A 22,789-nucleotide genomic window follows, 5' to 3' on the forward strand; every position below is an offset into this window, starting at 1 on the left:
TGCAGAAAGATATCAATGGACTGGTCAGGTGGGCAGAAAAGTGGCAAATGGAATTCAATCCGGAGAAGTGTGAGGTAATTCATTTGGGGAGGGCTAACAAGGCAAGGGAATACACAATAAATGGTAGGATACTGAGAAGTGTAGAGGAACAGAGAGACCTTGAAGTGCATGTCCACAGATCCCTGAAGGTAGCAGGACAAGTAGATAAGGCATACGGGATACTTTTTAAAAAATTTGTTCATGGGATGTGGGCATCGCTGGCAAGGCCAGCATTTACTGGCCATCCCTAGTTGCCCTCGAGAAGGTGGTGGTGAGCCGCCTTCTTGAACCGCTGCAGTCCGTGTGGTGAGGGTACTCCCACAGTGCTGTTAGGGAGGGAGTTCCAGGATTTTGACTCAGCGACGATGAAGGAATGGCGATATATTTCCAAGTCAGGATGGTTTGTAACTTACATAGAAGATAGGAGCAGGAGTAGGCCATTCGGCCCCTCGAGCCTGCTCCGCCATTCAATGCGATCATGGCTGATCATCCAAATTCAGTACCCGGTCCCTGCTTTCTCCCCATACCCCTTGATACTTTTAGCCTTAAGAAATATATCCAACTCCTTCTTGAATATATTTAATGAATTGGCCTCTACAGCCTTCTATGGTAGAGAATTCCACAGGTTCACCTGGATGAAGAAATTCCTCCTCATTTCTGTCCTAAATGGCCTACCCCTTATCCTTAGACTGTGACCCCTGGTTCTGGACTCCCCAACCATCGGGAACATCCTTCCTGCATCTAGTCTGTCCAGTCCTGTCAGAATTTTATAAGTTTCAATGAGATCCCCTCTCATTCTTCTAAACTCCAGCGAGTACAAGCCCAATCGTCCCAATCTCTCTTCATACGTCATTCCTGCCATCACAGGTATCAGCCTGGTGAATCTTCGCTGAACTCCTTCCATGGAAAGAACATCCTTCCTCAGATAAGGCGACCAAAACTGCACACAATACTCAAGATGTGGTCTCACCAAGGCCCTATGCAACTGCAGCAAGACATCTTTGTTCCTGTACTCAAACCCTCTCGCTACGAAGGCCAACATACCATTTGCCTTCTTAACCGCCTGCTGCACCTGCATGCTTACCTTCAGCGACTGGTGCACAAGGACACCCAGGTCTCGTTGCACTTCCCCTTTTCCCAATCTATTGCCATTCAGATAATAATCTGCCTTCCTGTTTTTGCCACCAAAGTGGATAACCTCACATTTATCCACGTTATATTGCATCTGCCATGCTTTTGCCCAATCACCCAACCTGTCCAAATCATCCTGGAGTTTCTCGGCATCCTCCTCACAGCACACACGCCCACCCAGCTTTGTGTCATCTGCAAATTTGGAGATATTACATCTAGTTCCCTTGTCTAGATCATTAATATATATTGTGAATAGCTGGGGTCCAAGGACCGATCCCTGCAGTACCCCACAAGTCACTGCCTGCCATTCGGAAAAAGACCCGTTTATTCCAACTCTTTGATTTCTGTCTGCCAATCAGTTCTCTATCCAAGTCAATACCTTGCCCCCAATCCCATGTGCCTTAACTTTACACGCTAATCTCTTATGTGGGACCTTATCAAAAGCCTTCTGAAAGTCCAAATACACCACATCCACTTGGAGGGGAACTTGCAGGTAATGGTGTTCCCATGCACCTGCTGCCCTTGTCCTAGGTGGTAGAGGTTGTGGGTTTGGGAGGTGCGGCCGAAGAAGCCTTGGCGAGTTGCTGCAGTGCATCTTGTAGATGGTACACATTGAAGCCAGAGTAGGCCGGTGGTGGAGTGAGTGAATGTTTATGGTGGTGGATGGGGTGCCAATCAAGCGGGCTGCTTTGTCTTGGATGGTGTCGAGCTTCTTGAGTGTTGTTGGAGCTGCACTCATCCAGGCAAGTGGAGAGTATTCCATCACACTCCTGACTTGTGCCTTGTAGATGGTGGAAAGGTTCTGGGGAGTCAGGAGGTGAGACACTCGCCGCAGAATACCCAGCCTCTGACCTGTTCTTGTTGCCACAGTATTTATATGGCTGGTCCAGTTAAGTTTCTGGTCAATGGTGACCCCAGGATGTTGATGGTGGGGGATTTGGCAATGGTAATGACGTTGAATGTCAAGGGGCGGTGGTTAGATGCTTGCTTGTTGGAGATAGGCATTGCCTGCCACTTGTGTGGTGTGAATGTTACTTGCCACTTATCAGCCCAAGCCTGACTGTCGTCCAGGTTTTGCTGCATGCAGGCATGGACTGCTTCATTATCTGAGGAGTTGCGAATGGCACTGAACACTGTGCAGTCATCAGCGAACATCCCCACTTCTGATCTTATGATGGCGGGAAGGTCATTGATGAAGCAGCTGAAGATGGTTGGGCCTAGGACACTGCCCTGAGGAACTCCTGCAGCGATGTCCTGGGGCTGTGATGATTGGCCTCCAACCATCTTCCTTTGTGCTAGGTATGACTCCAGCCAGTGGAGAGTTCCCCCCCCCCCCCCCCGCTTCCCATTGACTTCAGTTTTACTAGGGCTCCTTGATGCCACACTTGGTCAAATGCTGCCTTGGCGTCAAGGCCAGTCACTCTCACCTCACCTCTGGAATTCAGCTCCTTTGTCCATGTTTGGACCAAGGCTGTAATGAGGTCTGGAGCTGAGTGGTCCTGGCAGAACCTGCATCAGTGAGCTGGTTATTGGTGAGTAAGTGATGCTTGATAGCACTGTCGACGACGCCTTCCATCACTTTGCTGAATGAGAGTAGACTGATGGGGCGGTAATTGGCCAGATTGGATTTGTCCTGCTTTTTGTGGACAGGACATACCTGGGCAGTTTTCCACATTGTCGGATAGATGCCAGTGTTATAGCTGTACTGGAGGCGTGGCTAGTTCTGGGGCACAAGTCTTCAGCATGACAGCCGGGATGTTGTCGGGGCCCACAGCCTTTGTTGTATCGAGCGTGCTCAGCTGTTTCTTGATATCACGTGGAGTGAATCGAATTGGCTTCTGTGATGGTGAGGACCTCAGGAGGAGGCCGATATGGATCATCCACTTGGCACTTCTGGCTGAAGATGGCTGCATACGATTCAGCTTTGTCTTTTGCACTCACATGCTGGGCTCCACCATCATTGAGAATGGGGATGTTTATGGAGCCTCCCCCTCCTGCTAGTTGTTTAATGGTCCACCACCATTCATGACTGGATGTGGCAGGACTGCAGAGCTTTGATCTGATCCATTGATTGTGGGATCGCTTAACTCTGTCTATAGTATGCTGCTTTCGCTTTTTAGCATGCATGTAATCCTGTGTTGCAGCTTCTCCTGCATTTTTAGGTACGCCTGGTGCTGCTCCTGACATGCTCTTCTACAGTCCTTATTGAACCAGGGTTGGTCCCCTGGCGTGATGGTAATGGTAGAGTAAGGGATATGCCGGGCCAAGAGGTTACAGATTGTGGTGGAATACAATTCTGCTGCTGCTGATGGCCCACAGCGCCTCATGAATGCCCAGTTTTGAGCTGCTAGATCTGTTCTGAATCCATCCCATTTAGCACGGTGGTAGTGCCACGCAACACGATGAAGGGTGTCCTCAATATGAAGACGGGACTTCGTCTGCACAATGACTGTGTGTGATCACTGCTGTCAATGCTGTCATGGACAGATGCATCTGCAACAGGTAGATTGGTGAGGACGAGGTCAAGTAGGTTTTTCCCTCGTGTTGGTTCTCTCACCACCTGTCGCAGGCCCAGACTGGCAGCTATGTCCTTCAGGACTCGGCCAGCTCGGTCATTGATGAACATTGAAGTCCCCCACCCAGAGTACATTCTGTGCCCTTGCTACTCTCTGCTTCTTCCAAGTGGTGTTCAACATGGAAGAGTACTGATTCATCAGCTGAGGGAGGGCGGTAGGTGGTAATCAGCAGGAGGATTCCTTGCCCATGTTTGACCTGAAGCCACGAGACTTCATGGGATCCGGAGTCAATGTTGAGGATTCCCAGGGCCACTATTTCCCGACTGTATACCAATGTGCCGCCACCCCTGGTGGGTCTGCCCTTCCGGTGGGACAGGACATACCCAGGGATGATGATGGAGGAGTTTGGGACATTGGCTGAAAGGTATGATTCTGTGAGTATGGCTATGTCAGTCTGTTGCTTGACTAGTCTGTGGGACCACGCTCCCAATTTTGGCACAAGTCTCCAGATGTTGGTGAGGAGGACTTTGTAGGGTCAACTGGGCTGGATGTGCTGTTGTCATGTCCGTAGCCGGTTCCGAGGTCGATGCCGAGTAGTCCGTCCGGTTTTATTCTCATTAGCCGAGGCATAGAATATAAGAGTAGGGAGGTTATGCTTGAACTGTATTAAACACTAGTTAGGCTGCAGCTAGAGTACTGCGTACAGTTCTGGTCACCACATTACAGGAAAGATGTGATGGCACTAGAGAGGGTATAGAGGAGATTTACAAGGAGAAGTTTAGCTATGAGGAAAGATTGGATAGGCTCAGGTTGTTTTCTTTGGAACAGAGGAGGCTGAGGGGAGATTTAATTGAGGTGTATAAATTTATGAGGGGCAGAGAGTGGGTAGGAAGGACCTATTTCCCTTAGCAGAGAGATTAATAACCAGGGGGGCATAGATTTAAAATAATTGGTAGAAGGATTAGAGGGGAGTTGAGAACTTTTTTCACCCAGAGGGTGTTGGGGGTCTGGAACTCACTGTAGAGGTAGAAACCCTCATCACATTTAAAAAGTACTTGGATATGCACTTGAAGTGCCGTAACCTACAAAGCTATGGACCAAGAACTGGAAAGTGGGATTAAGCTGGATAGTTCTTTTTTGGCCGGCACTAACACAATGGGCTGAATGGCCTCCTTCAGTGCCATAAATTTCTATGATTCATATGATGCTTTCATCTTGAAATAGTTAATGGTGCCACAAATTTGATGGAGCTGGTTGAAGGGTTTGATGGCTGCTAGACCAGGGATATGTCTCCTTCCACTGACACCAGTCTGAAACCTCCACACCAAGGCTGAAAAAAAGACTTGTGTTTCCAGCTAAATTCTTGTTGAATGTTGAAGCAGCGCTTCCAATGTCTAGATAGTTCGAGGGTGGGATTCTATTCTACAGCCTCGAAAAAGAATTAAAGATCATTTGCGTCAGCTGTATTCTGCACAACTTCACCACTAGAGTAGAGGAACCCATGCCGGGAAGACGAGCCTGCACCTTGACTGGAGGAAGAAGATAAGATAGGAGAAGTGTCCCTGGCTGATGCACAACCAGGCATACTGGCTGACCAGTTAAACGCAGCCCTGCACCACTATAAGAGCAGTCCCATGGGCATCTATGCTCCATGCCAACATGCTGAGTAAAATCCATGTAAACCATCCCTATATGTTTGCCACCAACATCAATAGTTGGCACTGACTGGCTGCTGTTGCCCTTACCTGCCTCTTCTGAAGCCCTCTGAGGTTGACGGCTGGGAGGGGAGTATGGCTCCTTATCCCGAGAGATGAAATAGTCATCTGTTTCTCCTTCTGCCGTATCTTCTTTGCTGGCATATTCCTTGCAGAAGACCAGAGACCTGTGTGGGCACAGGTTTTAGGCCATCACTAAAAATAGTGAAGCCTGTTATGAAGGTGTTTCCAAGCCATCTCCAAACCTCTGCAGACCAGAAGTAGAGCCTCTTGTAAAGTGGAGCCTAAGGTCTTCACAGAGCCAGAAACAGTGTTGACGAGCAAAACCGCATCAGTATTTGGGCCCTCTATGCCTAGAGGTTCCCTGTGCCACTTTTACCCCTTGATTGGGATTTATAGATTATTTCAAAAACAATTCAATTTCTTATTTTACTTTCATGCATGAACCATACAATACTGAACTTTGCTCATCTCTAAATTTTACATCGTCCTTAGTCATTACTCTTTTGGAAACAATTTTATGGAATTGACTTACAAATGTATACGTTCTTCTATAAGTGCAGTGTAATTTTCACAGCCTTCCTCATCATCCCAATCTCGCCACAGAAAGTCATAAAAGAATCTGAAAAAGCCATTAACAAAGGTATAATTGGAGTAACAATCCACAGAAATTAAAGTGATTACTAATTTGGAAAAGCTTATTTTTTGTATTTACCTAACATTTTCCAGAGCTTGAGCAATGCTACATACAGCAGAATCCTGATCATCTATTGGATAAACTTCCAACAATGGAACACAGTGATCGAACTCATCCAAAACTTCATCAACAAGCTCTCTTGGCAGATTTGCGATATTAGAAGAATATGGTTCTATAATTGATACAGTAGCTCGCAGATGAGAAGATTGGCTCTGTCGAGGCCTGCACGTAACCTACAAAGCATTACAGGCAACATAAAATGTTAGACTGCCTAAAATTAGTATGGCTTTCATCATTCATTTAAAAAGTTAAAGTTCCATATATAAAGAGGATTTTACCATCATCCAACAAGGGAAAAGTACTTGAGGACACTGTCCCTTCAATAATTTTTTATTTTGCATGGTCAGGTAATCTCCCCTCCTGTACATAGCCTTTGTTTACATCATACTTTGATTTTATAGCCAGAGTAAGCTAAGTAACTGCAAGAGCATGAAAACGTAAAACACTAAACAGTAGAGTAACTCTAGGCCATGCCAGGTCAGAAAGTGAAACGGGAGGCAGACGCTTTCCATGTGGAGGCTGAACTTCTTTCAAAGCAGGAGGAAGACCGCACCTAAGGCAGGCAATCTAACATTCTTCCTCATTTATTCGTTAATTCAGCCATCACAAAGATGAGTACATCAAAGTAGTACTAAAACAGCTGGGACTCTATGGACCTGTGTCTGCAGACTAGCTGAAGCTCAACTTTGCTGATATGACCCCATATCCTCTCCATCACAAAAAACACCTACTTCTACCTCTGTAACATTGTTCGTCTCCGCCCCTGCGGCTGAAACCCTCATCCATGCTTTCGTTACCTCCAGATTCCATTATTCCAATGCTTTCCTGAATGGCCTCCCATCTTCCACCCTCCATAAACTTGAGCTAATTCAAATCTCTGGTGCCCGTATTTTAACCTGTACCAAAGCCTGCTGAACCATCACCCCTCTGCTTGTAGACCTACATTGGATCCTGGTCCACAAACATCTCAATTTTAAAATTCTCATCTTTGTATTCAAATCCCTCCATGGTTTCCCCCCTCCTTATTTCTGTAACCTCGTCTAACCTACAACCCTCCAAGAGCTCTGCATTCCTCCAACTCTAGACTCTTGTGCGTCCACCACTCCCTTCGCCGCACCATTGCCCACTGTGCATTTAGCTGTCTAGGCCCTAAGCTCTGGTATTCTCTCTGTATACCTCTCTGCCTCTCCACCTCTTTCTCCTGCTTTAAGATCCTCCTTAAAACTTACCTTTTTGCCCAAGCTTCACTTGTCCTAATATCTCTCTCTGTTTGGAGTCAATTTTTGTCTTATTACACTTCTGTGCAGTGCTTTGGGATGTTTTCCTACATTAAAAGTGCTATATAAATGCAAGTTGTTGTGCTTGTTGTTCTGAGTTGCCATGCAAAAACAACAATGATCTAGGTCACTGCATTATAGATGGTCTCAAGCAACCATCTTCATGTTAGCTCGGGAAGTGAACATTGCATGATGAAATAAACTGTAACCCATCCAGTTGGGTCCTAATTTGTCAGCAAATAACACAAGGAGATACAGTCCACATCCCAATTGCTAAGTGCTCCTTAGTAAAGATTTTACCTAAAGTCCAATCCATAAAGTGGACAAACATTGGCTGTATTGATATAAATCTTTTGTCTCGTCTACGTAAAAGACCAATGCCCTAGTCTTTTACGTAGACGAGACAGAAGATTTAAAAGATATCAACTATGTGATATTGCCTTTCAACCTCCACTTAATCAATGGCATCATCCTTGCTTGTTTCTGGATGTGGTTGTACAATAATTAATCCTTCTATCCTATGTGGCGAATCAGCATTGTACCCAGCACCTAACGGCTGATGTAATTCCAGTCATGGCAGACCTTCCTCTACATTCTCCTACACCTTCACTCTTCCTCTGAGAAAAAGGGAAGGGTGATTTAATTGGTCTCTAAAGCAACCAATTGCTCTAAGACAATTGAAACCAACGGCTTCTTCTTTCCAGAGCTCCACTAATGCATATTCTGCAACTGAATATGGCCCTCTTTAGGTCAGTGCCATTGCTAGCAAAGTATTAACCAGCATCTTAACAAAACTTAAAATATGTTTGGTTAAGTTTCCAATGGTTGAGACATAGCACTAGGATGAGATCTCTACCAAGTCCCTAAGGGGAAGCTCCTTAACAATGCCCTACTCATTATTTGCATAATACTGAGAGAACAATTGTCTCGATTATCCAGCCTCTAGCTTTGGAAATTTCCTTTATTTATTTTGGAAATGGAAAAGCACAAGAGTCTGTGGTAGGTTGCATAAACAATAATTCTGCAGTGGTAACACAGAAACCAATGTCATTTGATGGGTCTAGGCGAGACTAGTGCAAACTGCCGCAGGTCTACCTACTGTCCCTGTCGATATCCACATATAGAAGATGGAAACCAGGCAACATTTATATAGTGGATTAATCCACCAAGTACAGAATGGAATCCTCTTTGAGTTAAAGTACTTAGTGATATATATTCTGAATTGGGAGGCTATGCGGGAATTCTAATCATCAAAAGAAATTCCCTGTGGCACAGAATTCTATGTTCCAACAGTCCTATGAATAAAGTTTTTTTTCCTGACCTCTCTTCTCAATCCTCATCATTGACTTCCTAAGTAGAGTAGAGTCTTTGTTACTCACTCTATCAAAACCATTTATAATTTAAAACAATCTCCTCTTGGCTTTTTCTGCTATAGTGGAAATGGTCCCAGGATCTCAAGTCTCTCCTTATAGCTAATTTCCCATTCTGGTAAATTTACACTCTGCGGTTTTATGGCTTGAATGTTGTGTCTATAATGGGGCACCTGAAACTGCACACAGTTTTCTGTTAACCATTGCCTTGTAAAACGTTATTATTTCTTTACTTTCATAGCTTATGCCCCATTTGTAATACTCAAAACTGCATTGCCGTTTTTTATGGCTTTATCTACATGCACTCACATTTTCAAGGAATTATGCATTTGAATCTCTAGGCCTCTCTGTTCATCCACATTCTTTAGCGTCTTTTCATTGAGCATATAGTTTCATTCCCTACTTTTCTTCCCCAAAATGTATTATTTCACATTAAATTACTTCTGCCAAATGCCCACCCAGTCCACTAATCTGTGCATGTCCTCCTGAAATATTTTATAGTGCTCCTCGATGTTTGCCAAATCCCTTTTTGTCATCAGCAAATTTTGATATTCTCCCAGCTCCTAGAGGAAAGATAGCGGTGTAGGGTAAGGAGACAATGAATAATCACACCACCATCTCTGTTAACTGATCCCACTGACTAGCAAGACATTGTTCTAACTCCTGCTGTGGATCTAAATAAGGGAATAGGAAAGCTTCCTTCTGCAGATTCCGAGAGACCAAAAGTCTTGTATTATTTGCACCTGCTGAGGTACAGATGGCTAAACTGATCAAACTACTTACTTATTTCAATGCACAATCCATCTTTCCCACACCAACACAAAATGTGGCATTTAGAAAAGATGATGCGGGGCAAACAAGAAGAAGTGGAGGGATGACAGCTCATGAAAACAGAAAGCCTACCAACTTCTTTATCCTCCTAATCCCACCTCCCACATCAGCTTTCTATCACTTCTTCATTTCACAAAGCCTCCTCTTTTGTGGGCTATGGGTCACTTCATTAATCTAAGCATCCAGTCAAACCACATCCTTAAGGACTGAGAGGTTAATAAACCATTTAGACACTTTACTTATTGTAGCAGACAAAAGCGAGGCTCCATGCAAACATTTCAATAATCCTGTTTTGCCTGCTTTTTCATGTCAGTCAGCTTTTCTTTGGATCTCTTCACATTTTCTGTTTTGTTTTTATTTCCTATTTTCCTTGCAAATCACCTTCTGTTACATTTTGGGATTTTCAACCATTTGACCACAAAAGGGTTTGGTATCATTTATATTATTACTTTTGAGTTAAATCCAGTTCACAAAGAAATGAACTCCCACAGTAGCCAGAGTACGGAGGGGGTGTGCATTAAAACTAGATGGACCAACTTGTGGAATGTTGCTAATAGTGTACCACTTCTAACTGAGACAATTGGTGTTATTTGATTCATCCCAGACTCACTGGCCGCGATTTTGGCAGCGTTCAGAGAGGCGGGTCAGAGGTTAAAAGTCCTTTTGATTGACAGCAGGTCCCGAACCCGCTGTCAACCCACCTCCAAAAAACCTTCCCAAGTGTTGGGTCCCCGATTTGCGAATGGACCCAACACCTGGCGGGGGAAACGGATTAAAGGCAATTAACTGCCTATTAACAGGTGCTTGTCAGTAGTTTTCAGGCTGTTTTTTGACTTTCCCACTTCTGGGTTGGGTGTCACAACGTCCGGACAACACGCCAGGTAAGTGTAGCGTGTTGAGAGTCTGGTGTAATGTTTGTGAAAAGATGACAGCTGCAGAAGTGGTGTGAGGGGTTGCAATGTTGCATATGGTGAGATTCAGAGCAAAGAAAATGTTGGTTACTGCATTTTTAAAACATATACAGGTTTCTTTAGCTTACAAGTTTTTAAATCCAACTATATGTCCAGTGCCACCTCATTGGGACAACCTCTCTCACCAGTGACATCACTTCTGTCATCTCACCTGCAGCTGCCATCTATTCCAGCATATGGAAGGAGTCATTGGAGAGTCTGGGTGCAAGAGTTTACCTTTGTGCAGTGATTGTCAGTGTTTTCAACACCTCAATGCTGTCAAACACTGAGAAATCAACTGTCAAAATAAGATTGTGCATGGTCCCTTTAAGGAAACCGGCAGATGACGCGTCATCAAATGATGTCATCAGACCCGCTTCCTGTTAATTGGCCGTACAAAGCCAATCAAGGGAAAATCATGTCTGTGGAGCGGAGGCAGCTGGGGGCGGGACTGGAACCCGGAAACCAGCTGACCCACACCCATCCCGACACCGAACCGAAAATCACGGCCATTATGTCTAGATAGTCCCAATCACTTGGGAAACAGCAGATGATAACTTCCAGGGGGCTTCAACTGGAGCGGCGGTAGCCGAATTAATTGGCCCACACAGAGAGGGGGTCAGAAGTTGAACTACTGGTTTCTTGTCTAGCTAGGGTCAAAAGAACATAAATATATGATCTGGAATTAGTTTTAGTTTCGAAGAATAGCAGGGGAGTTATCCCCGGTGTCCTGGCCAATATTTATCCCTCAACCAACATAACAAAAACAGATTATCTGGTCATTAGCACATTGCTGTTTGTGGGAGCTTGCTGTGCACAAATTGGCTGCCGCGTTTCCCACATTACAACAGTGACCACACTTCAAAAATACTTAATTGGCTGTAAAGTGCTTTGAGACGTTCGTTGGTCGTGAAAGCTGCTATATAAATGCAAGTCTTTCTTTTCTTTCTTTATGTAAGATCTGGTGAGGGAGGGAGACAAGGGGCGGGCATATTTTCCCTGTTTAAGGTAGAAGTGGTCAGATTCAGAGAAAGGACTGTCCAAAAAGAGTGAATGTTTAGCCAGCTAACAGGGATAGTGTGGCATATTTGTTATTCAGTCCATGAGGCCCACTCTACCCAACGTCCCTATATGATTATTCTATCTAGGAGTTCCCTCCCATACTACTTATAAGGAGGTTTACTGAAATTAAGTCAAAGTGAGGTGAGATTTACACTAACTAATATTCATTACGCTCAATTATTGACTGTGAAATAAAGCAGCTTGACAATTTGCATCTGGCCTTATTTCACTCAAGTGTTAATTAGCATGCCGACCAGAAGATTCGAGAAGCGCATGTATTCAGGCATGAGGTCATGGTATCCACTTCATGTAACAAAGGCTTTCATTGTTATGGCCATATGTCATGTTATCGTATGACATCCTATGTGACTGTGACAAAGGTAAACTATCCCTCCTCGTCCTTCTCGACCTGTCTGCAGCCTTTGACACGGTTGACTACACCATCCTCCTTAAACACCTCTCCACCGTCGTCCAGCTGTGTGGGACTGCACTTGCCTGGTTCCATTCTTGTCTATCTAAACGTAGCCAGAGAATCATCTGCAATGGCTTCTCTTCCCACTCCTGCACCGTTACCTCTGGTGTCCCCCAAGGATCTATCCTTGGCTCCCTCATATTTCTCATCTACATGCTGCCCTTTGGCGACATCATCCGAAAACACAGTGTCAGTTTCCACACGTACACTGATGACACCCAGTTCTACCTCACCACTACTTCTCTCAAACCCTCCACTGTATATACATTTTCAGACTGCTTGTCCAACATCCAGTACTGGATGAGCAGAAATTTCCTCCAACTAAATATTGGGAAGACCAAAGCCATTGTCTTCGGTCTCTACCACAAACTCTATTCCCAAGCCACCGACTTGATCGCTCTCCCTGGCATCTGTCAAGACGGTTCACAACCTTGGTGTCATATTTGACCCCAAAATGAGCTTCCAACCACATATCCGTGCCATCACTAAAACCGCCTATTTCCACCTCCAGAAGATTGCCCGACTCCACCCCTGCCTCAGCTCATCTGCTGCTGAAACCCTCATCCATGCCTTTGTTACCTTTAGACTTGACAATTCCAACGCACTCCTGGCCAGCCTCCCATGTTCTACTCTCCATAAACTTGAGGTCATCCAAAACTCTGCTGCCTGTGTCCTAACTTGCACCAAGTCTCGTTCACCCATCACCCCCTGTGCTTGCTGACCTCCATTGGCTCCTGGTTAAGCAACGCCTTGATTTTAAAATTCTCATCCTTGTTTTCAAATCCCTCCATGGCCTCGCCCATCCCTATGTCTGTAATCTCCTCCAGCCCCACAACCCTTCGAGATATCTGTGCTCCTCTAATTCTGGCCTCTTGAGCAACCCTGATTTTAATCGCTCAACACTGGAGGTGGCCCTGCCTTCAGCTGCAAAGGCCCTAAGCTCTGGAATGCCCATCCTAAACCTCTCTTTTATCTCCTTATGTGGCTTGATGTCAAATTTTGTTTGATAATGCTCCTGCTACTAAATTAAAGGCTCTATATAAATGCAAGTTAGTAGTATGTTGGGCCATCATTGACTTCCTATGAGAAAATCACTTTCCACTCTGCCAACAAAAAACTCACAAGTGCCCTGCATTAGTATAAGGGCATAAAAAAATCCTGAATTACAAAAGGCCATTCAGCCCATCAAGTCCACTCAATTCAAAGTCCCTATATGATTATTCTATCTAGGACTTCCCTCCTGCACTACCTGTTGATCCAGTATATTGGAGAACATTAATATCCTTCCCTGATATCTCTTGGAAATGAACACAAGCAATGCTGTCAAATATCCTGACCCCAAATCTACTATCCTTCACATATCTGTCTGAGGCTTGTGAATTCTGTACTTGTATATTTTGTTCTTGAACCTATAAACTTCCCGGTCCTACCCAAAAATGGCTGCATTTTCTCTTTGCAGCTCAGAAGTAAAGCTGGAAAACAACAACAGCCAGGTATTTTTCAACCCTCTCCATGTCTGCATTGCCTCCATCAGTCAAATATTGTTGATACAACAGCAGTTCTTAAAGATTACCTGGTACCAAGCCACATAGACCAGGAAAGTTCCCTGATTTGATATTTTGTCAGTGCTAAGACAGCCAATGCAATGGTAAGGGCACAACAATTGGCCTGAGTGTCCCTGGCTAGGACATAATAAATAATGCCGGGGACCCTTGCTCATCATCATTATTCAGTAACCACTACTGTAAAGTGTGTATTTGTGGGTGTTAGTTGACAACAGAATATGGCCCTGTTGTGATGCCCCCCTGTATGTGACCAATGATTCATTATCCAGGATCACACGTTTTGCCTAGAGAAGTATGGCCAATTGGGTGAAATAGTAAAGGGCTAACAGCAGCCATAAAAATCAAATCCTAGTTTGAGTCACAACTTCAGTAAGAAGGATGGGGGGGGGGGGAATGATTGGCCTTAATCTGTTTTCACATGTTGAGGGTGGTAGGTTTTCTCAATATTAAGTGCCGGTGATAGATTTAGCACAAGGACTGAAGGCAGGCGATCATATTTCTTTTCTTTTTACTCTCAGGCAAACCTATTAAAGGCTTGATAAAATTTTACAGAAATAGCTTTAAAAATCACTGTGTGATTTGTAGTAAACAAAAATTGTCAATTTAGAAAATGTAACCTACCGCAACCAAAACACCAACATATGGTATAGATCCTTCATCATACTTTACAAAGAAAAGCTCGGGATTTGTTTTCCATACTCCTAACCATGTACTTCTTGCACGTAGCTTTTCAGTGAGGTACTTGCTCATAGCTTCATCTGCTTCTTCTGCCTTTGTAGAAATGACAAATTTAATATTGTAAAAGTTTTAGTCCACATAAATGACTGACAGGCAACTGATAAAGTCAATCTATTTAACAAGTATGTCCTGCAATTCAATCAAAACTGACGCACTATAGGATTTAAAAAATTATATTTTTTAAATTTTCTCCTCTATGGCAGCCCTCCATTACCTCATTCAAGTTACCATTCTTCAGGTGCAAACTGTTAACTCAATCATTGGGGAAATCACAACTGAGTCAGCTCCTGTCTTCACTAGACCTCCACTTGTGCACTTGCTTACAAAATAGAGCTGGATAGCAATTAGAGGTGAGAATTTTAGCTGATCTTTTCCCCTCCATCACTCAGTGCGCCAAGACTAATTCAGCACAGACAGGGATCAAACCTGATAATTCCTGGTTTGTACAGTTTAATACTACACACAAAACAGTAATGTTACCACTATTCCATCAGAGGATATTCAGACTAGTGTTTAAAAGTAGTGCAGTATTTTTATGGCGACTATCAATTACAAATATACTGTAGATCAGTTTGTATGCATAATCCCCAGTAATTTTTTTATATTTTAATTGCAATGTCATAAAATGGTATTAAAATGAATGTAGCTACATTGATAGAGAGGTGATAAGAGGACAAAAAGCAAATAGTAAGTAAATTGATATTTTTCAAATTGGTGGGATGTAGTTAATGTGCCCCAGAGTTCTGTACTGGAAACTTTTGTTTTCCATTTATATAATTAGGAACAAGAAGAATTATATTGAAATTTGCTGATGGTATGAAATAATGAGAAATGGCAAACTTTGAGAAAGATGCAGGTCTTAGACTGGTTAGCAGAATGCAAGAGAACAGGCTGCAAGAGGAGCTGCGCTAGCTGATGGCTCCAAGCAGATTTGCAGACGAGATCCACAATGTTGGGTCCCAGAAGGTGCAGTTCAGTATGTGAAGTAGTACATGTTGGGGGGAAAGAGCAGTGATAGGCAGTATACTCTTAACTAGCAAGATTCTTAACAGTGTGGAAGAAGAGAATTTAAAGGGTGCAGATACATAGATCTTTAAAGGTGGATTCCAGGTAGAAAAAGCCATAAAAGCGCAAATGTGCTTCTGGGATTTATACATAGAGGCATTGAATATAAAAGCAAAGTGATGCTGAACATGTACAAGACACTGGTTCCGCCACAGTTGGGGTATTTCATACGTTATAGGAAGGATATTAAGTCATGGAAAAGGTACAGTGAAGATTCATTAAAAATAGATGCTGGTTGGCATTCATTTACCAGGGACATAGACTCAGGATTATCTCTAGAAGAAAAAGGGGTGGCTAGAAGAATTTTTTCTTATTGAGTACATTAGCACATGGACTGCTTCACCACAAGTGGCTATTGAGGTAGAAAAGCCCATAAAAAGGCAAATGAGATTCTGGGTTTTCAAAGGGAACTGGTTAAGTATTTGAAAAGGAAAAATATAAAAGGATAGGAGGAAAAGGAAAGGAAATCAGATAGCTCCAGCTGAAGAGCTGGTACCACAATAGGCCAAATTGCTTCCCTCTATGCTGTAATTTTTATGATTCTATGAAATCTTGTTTATATACCATAAAAATATCCCAGTGTGATATTTCTTTTAAGACCACTTGAAATGTGGGCAACTGCTGTAACAGCAGGCATCGAAGCACATTTTCTGGGTATCATTCCAGCTGTGTGAGCAAACATACATAGTACAATGCAGATTTTAACTTTTAAAAAATGGATACACAAATTGCTGATATTTGAGAACTTTCATGGTGTTAGTTTATCTCAAAGCACTGACAACCTGCCTTCTGCACCACCTCCCCCCCCCCCCCCAGTACACCTTCCCTGTCTCCCTGATTTCTGCCATATATTGAAGACCTCTGTAAAGCTATATTTACAAAAAGGCAGACCTGATGAAGGAATAGGAAAAGCTCTCTTTTTTTTCTTGCCAATTTTCTCCCGTCCACTTCCTCTTCTAATTACATTGGCTTCATTTATGGACACCCACTGAACCCTGCCCAAGTGACCATTATTCAACTGTGAGCCTTGACAGTCAGTGGGAATAGGTTACTCAACCTCACAAGCATCAAGGCTGAGTCCAATCCTGCCTCACCTGATATTTACCCTCGTGTACTTCCAGCATGGGTCACGGACAGTAACCCAAGAGAGGAATTCCCTGGTCAATCTCTCCTCTTTAAGCAAGGACTGCTCAGGCCAACTGTAATACCCTTCAAGCTAGCCTAGTTGCGATTACCTAACTCAAAGACAAGCAATCGAATCTGGTTCTTTCCTAGTTTGTGTGAAATTTCAGTTGAGTGATATTGTTAAAGGGGAGTGTGGCTCACAATGCATTGCTTCCATTCATGATTTCAATTCATAAAAACATCATGCTCTCACAAGATGGAGAGTTCTGCAGAAAAATTATACATTACTATTTTTAAAACATAAAGTAAACATGGAAGACTGAAAGGCACTGTAAGTGTGCATGTATTTGCCTTTATACATAATTTAAAACGATGGACAATTCTGTAGTTTGCACTCCTTTTTAATGATTTCACATTCAGTGGCCATGCATTAACATTTTAGATCGTTTTGCAGCACTACTCTCCTTTTTGTGAATTTACTCATAGCACCAAAAGGTAAGTCTATCCAGTTGGATATAAAATACAGAAATCATGAAACAAGTTTTATTTGTACTTACCATAGAGCCATACCAGTTGAATAACAAATATTGTCATTTGTTCACCTCCACATAGAAATAATTAAACGACCATCTAAACAGGGAAAACCACTGAGATTCTGTTCTTTAAGAACCACACAGAAACCTCATGGATCATTCTGCTGTATATTAAGCTTCGTTTTGGAAGCATCCCTCAGTTCAAAATTGCTTGAAATCTGAACTTAGCATGACTAATTGTGTTCAGTAAAATACATGTTATTATACCATGAACATCTGTTCACTATTAAACACCCAAAGATGCTTACAAGCAGCAGTAGAAAATAATGGCGACATGCAGTAATACTCGGTAGTCATTTCACTGTGTTCAGATGTTGTCATGAACAACAATATCAAATCTGTCAGGTGAAATCACTCCCATATATTGATCATTATTTGAATTTTTTTAATATTCATTCACGGGATGTGGATGTCGCTGACAAGGCCCGCATTTATTGCCCATCCCTAATTGCCCTTGAGAAGGTGGTGGTGAGCCGCCTTCTTGAACTGCTGCAGTCCATGTGGTGAAGGCACTCCCACAGTGCTGTTAGGGAGGGAGTTCCAGGATTTTGACCCAGCAACTATGAAGGAGCGGCGATATCTTTCCAAGTCAGGATAGTGTGTGACTTGGAAGGGAAATTGCAGGTGGTGGTGTTCCCATGCACCTGCTGCCCTTGTGGTAGTTGTCACAAGTTTGGGAGGTCCAGCTTATGAAGATATTTTTATTCTACTTTGGGTCCTATCTTTTTTGATGATCGCAAATGTTGTGATAGAAATAAAAACAAAAAATGCTGGAACTTCATAATAATTGAGTCAATAGCTATAAGACAGGTTATGACATTGTAATTTGTCTTTTCTCTTTATAGTTGCTGACTGATCTGTGTATTTCCAACATATTCTGCCTTTATTTCAGATTTCCACCATTTGCAGTTTTTTTTAATCATGATAGGTCCTGACAGCCATCGGCACTTTATGTAATTGATGACTTATAAATTTTCAAAGGAGTAGTGATTGTCACCTAATGAGTGCTACTTTATCAATTAATAATCTAATTAATTACTGGGGATAACATAATTTGGATTATTATTGATTGGGACATGGCTTTTGGATTAAAGACAGATTCCACACATAAAGACAATGAGGTGAATTTCTGTCAGGCTTCTCCCATTCATGTACTGTAACTTCAATGGAAACACCACAGAAACCCCAGGAAAACAGCATAATGTTTACTCCATTTTTCTGGGGTTTCTGTGGCTCTTGAGTGGGAGAACACCTGCAGAAATTTACCCCCAATATGAACCTTAGCAGGAGGGGCATAGCATGAACATGTCCCCATATATGCCAAATGCCTGTGCTTTACATGGAGTCAACATTTCTGTTCATTCTGTTACTCCCTGCTTCTCCCCTCACCCCTACCTGATGTTGCTGTTCTGGAAAGTGACACTCAGCTACATGCTGAGAGTGAGAATTCTTGGCTTCATACTTTCATCCAGAACAGGACTTCAGGTAAGGAGGGAAGGAGGAGAGGCAAATCCCAGTGTGAACTATTGGGGTAGCAGAAGGGTGCTAATGTGAACAGAAGCAGGAGGTGAAGAGGGCCAACATGAACTGGTAACTGGAACAAGAGTGCAAGTGTGAACTGGGGAGGGGATGAAGTGTGGAGAAAAGTGTCTCCATGCCATTCTGAAAACCACAGCAACAATTTAGCAACAGGGGTACCAATGCATATTCATAATAATTGCTCATTTCTCCACAAGTAATGAGGGAAAATCCCTACACGTTTTGCAACAATCTTCTATATCCAAGTGACAGAATGTTGGGGAAAACTGCAGCTTTATGACACCCTTATGACAACCGTGCCCCGCTGCACCCTGTGCAAATACATGCCATAGGCCTATTATTTGGGACTGTTTGTGAGTTGTTTCAGGGCTATGTCTGCGTCTTTAGAACAATTGGTCAGCATTTGCAAGTTCGCTGGTTGGCATGATGCAAGTGTACAATAGATGGGGACCGAGCAAAAGTCCAAAGTTACAATCACCCCTCCATGGCCCCGCCCCGCTCCTCCAGCCTCACATCCTTTCCCGCATCCTTTGCCCCTGGTCTTTGGCCACCTGTGCATCCCACCTCCTTTTCCCCATCGGGGGCAGTATTCAGGGCCTCGGCCCTGCTCTTCAAAGCCCTAATTACGCGAATTCCCTTTCCCTCCGGTGCTGCTTTATGCTTCACTACCTTGCAAGAAGCTAAAATTTGATCACAGTACAGGTTCATCCTGCTCTCCGGGGTGAATTTGACGGTTGACACGTAAACAGGCGGCAGAACATGCGCTTCTTCCAACTCCTCGGACTCTGCCGGCCTGCGCTTCATCTCTCGCTGGGCCGCTCGCACCGGCCGAGGAGACGAAGTCAGGAGTCGGACAGAACTGGCCCCACTGCTTTCCCCTGCGCTCTTGTCATCCAGGTCAATTTCCGCCGAGTGACTCATCTGTGCCTCGCAGGCAATATCCCTCTCGGAAGAGCACGACGCCATGACCGCACTCGCCCGTTGCTCTCGGCCCGTCCAACTGCCCACAGGAGCGCGCGAGGCGCACGCTCGGGGCGGGGTCAACCGGCGCGAGAGTGCGAGGCGCTGGAGGGAAAACAATAACCAAGCGTTTGATGCCCAACGAGCATAAAGACACGAGACAATGGGCACGCGCCACAGCGCAGAAGCAAAGGCGTGTTGTGGACGGCGGCCGGAAGGTCCGCATGTGACAGGCCCTGCGTTTAAACAGGCGCGCGCGTCGTCATATTGTGTGCAGTGCGCCGGCGACCGGGTGACTGCAAGTGCTGTATTTCGAGCACTTTTTCGTTTTTTTTGTATTTTGGTTCCTTATTTTGCTTTGAGCAACAATAGCTCACCACACAAATACTCAAGAACTGCTGGAGAGTGTTCGGCCCCTTGAACCCGGTATATTTCTCATCTTTATGCCTGGACGGCAAGGAGAGAGTTTCTTTGCCCTTACGCAAGGGAAGACATCATTCAATTGTAAGGCTGTGTTGGTGATTTTAGACATGCGAATGTTACGTGCTCTGTTGGAATGATGGGTCAGCGGCTCTCAATAAATTGCTCAACAAAGCCGGATTATGGTGGGCATTTCGTGGATGCGGCCATGGGCGCGGTGACTCAACCAGCACAGTTCCTTTTTTTTGTTTTATAAATTGGTTTGAAACTTTACCGCACAAGACTTTGCTGACCTCAGCCGAAGTGATGGTGGTGGTAATTGTAAAGTCTGTAAGTTGTGCAGTAAATAACTTCAGAGACTTTAGGAGTACAAACAAAACAGGTCTTTACTATTCAGAGGTCTGGGCGATTTCTGCCCTAGTTAACGTATCACAACACTTATATACTGGTGTGGTCACTATCGGTATTACAGTATACATGAGCCAATAAATAGTGCCACCCTGAAGTAGTGCTCTTAAAGGCGAACGGTCACATTCTATAGTTCCCTTAAAGGTAAACGGTTACATACACAACACTCCTCCCTTCCTAGCTTATTACTTACAGAATCCCGTTAAACATACAATCTTCAATTTTATATAAACAGGTTGCAGATATACTCTCGATGGAGTCAACGTCATATAACAATTTACAGATATACTCTCGATGGAGTCAACGTCATATAACTTCATGTTTAACATAACATAATAACATATATAACTTCATGTCAAAACAGATCACAGATTCAGTCTCTGTGGAAAACAGTTCATAGATTCAGTCTCTGTGGTGTAGTCGGTTCACATTGCTGGAGTGACTCATTCAATAGTCCTTCCATGGGTTTAACAGTTTGAACTTCCAAACTGAATTGGCTCCGTTCGGAGGGACCACGTGTGTGATCTGGTAGAGGTAATCATGGTTCAGATGGGTCATCTTCTGTTTCGACTTTTCCTTTTCTGCTTCTTGGAGACTCTCTGGGCTCCACTGTCAGCTGCCAGCTGCATGCGCAGTTCCTCCTTCTCTTCCTCCTTTTTCCGTAGTAGAGCCACCTTCTCCCGATGTTCCGTAGACTTTCGGTGCTCCTCCATGATTTCTGTATGGTGGGAGTCGAAGTTACAAGTTGGGCAGGACAGGACATAGTAATATTCGGAGTCGTCCTGAGCTAGGCCAGCGAGAGGGTCTTCTATGTCCTCCCTACCCAGCTGGACGTCAGCCAGCTTTTGTTCCAAATCCAGACATCTTTCCTGAAGAGACTTCTTCACGTGTTCCGCTTCCTCTAACTTTTTCTGGGCTTTCAGCAAGTTGTTTACTAATGACTTCATTTGTGATTTTAATACTTCAACTTCCTTTGGAGATTGATTGATCGGACTATTCAATCCCTCTACCGGAGCAGTTGTTTCAGCGTTCTGTTGTTCAACCTTGACATGAGTCAGCGTACTTTTGGTATCTAAGGGTTGCTCTGCTGCCATCTTCTCAGTCTGTGTTGCAACCTCGGCTATTTCAATAACTTTTGAGAGCTCCAAACCCTTCTCCTCTGACGATTTAAGCTCATGTTCATGGCCCATTCTTACGGTCTCTGTGTTTCTTACAGTTCCCTTTTCTTCCACTGAAAAGATTTCCAGTTGCATCTGTTCTTCAAGTCGTTGGACCTCGGCCATTGCCGCTTCATATTTATTTTGTGTTTCCTTTAATAATTTAACGAGTTCTTGGACACCCTGTATTCCCTGTTCTGGTATGTCTTCCACCACTAATTTTTTTCCTATGGATTGAATCCCTAACGATGAGTCAGCCTTGGCCTGAAGCTCATCAAACATTTCCTGCAGACTTTGTAATTCTTGCTTATGGTCAACCTTTAGTCGTTCATGTTCTTTCACTAACACGAGCTTTTCGGAAGTTGCCAAGTTAACCCCTTCCAGGATTGTAGTCCGAGCCTGTTCATACTGTTCTTTCAACTCGTTACACTCTGCTTGCAACAAGTCGTAGAGGTGAACTGGAATACCATCCTGACTTCCTGAAGATTCCTCTTCCTTTGGATCGTTCTGTGTATATTCTAGTTCCTGAACAGCCTCAGGGAGATGTGATTGGTACTTGGCCACGATGGCTCTATGGTCGCTCTCTGCTTGAGCGAGCTGTCTCTATTGTCTTTCCAGGGACTCCCATTCGGTGTCCCAGAACTTTTTCACCTTTTCCATCTCTTGTAGGAGACGGGCACTCAACTGTTCTAATTGTCGTTGTACTTTGACATAACGTTGAGTTCTAGCCCGGTGTTCCTCCGTAATGCATCTGTCTGTAGCTTGAACAGGCTCAGAATTCTCTGTCTTTATGCACGCCATCGATTTCCCAACCTTAGTCCGTGAGTTCATGTTAATCTTGTTTTTCATACATAAGCTGGACTTATCATCTTCCGGCTCGGAGTCTGAGCTGCTTGTCTGCACCGAGTCCTCACTCGTCATTGCTTGTCGGTAGTGCCATTCCATGTCTATTTTCTTGATCCACTCCCGTCCCAGAAGTGGTGGTCCTCCCTCAGGTAGTACGTACAGATACATTCGTGGGTGTTCTTTACCCCTATCTCTCACCTTGACTCGTATTTTTCCCAGGGGGTATACATGATGCCCCGTGTATGTCTGTAAT

General features: G+C 43.9%; 1 protein-coding gene across 3 annotated transcripts in view; it reads right to left on the reverse strand.

Moving 5' to 3' along the window:
• Window positions 1–19,880, reverse strand: part of LOC147121985 (testicular spindle-associated protein SHCBP1L-like) — a 66,238-nt gene extending 46,358 nt beyond the window's left edge. The window contains exons 1-4 of one of the 3 annotated variants that reach the window (XM_085982600.1): window positions 19,415–19,854; window positions 14,307–14,456; window positions 6,117–6,331; window positions 5,937–6,023 (exon numbers count right to left, since the gene is read on the reverse strand). In XM_085982600.1, coding sequence (XP_085838726.1) covers window positions 5,937–6,023; window positions 6,117–6,331; window positions 14,307–14,456; window positions 19,415–19,711 — 749 coding nt within the window. In that variant the 5' untranslated portion in view covers window positions 19,712–19,854. Of the gene's footprint in view, window positions 1–5,936; window positions 6,024–6,116; window positions 6,332–14,306; window positions 14,457–19,414 lie in introns of all 3 variants that reach the window. The other 2 variants (XM_085982598.1, XM_085982599.1) reach the window with 2 other exon arrangements.
• Between the last annotated feature and the right edge of the window lie 2,909 nt (window positions 19,881–22,789).

The sequence above is a fragment of the Somniosus microcephalus genome, chromosome 3 (assembly GCF_052327205.1).
Source record: "Somniosus microcephalus isolate GS21.2 chromosome 3, FLI_Smic_1.0, whole genome shotgun sequence".
In the NCBI taxonomy this organism is placed as follows: domain Eukaryota; kingdom Metazoa; phylum Chordata; class Chondrichthyes; order Squaliformes; family Somniosidae; genus Somniosus; species Somniosus microcephalus.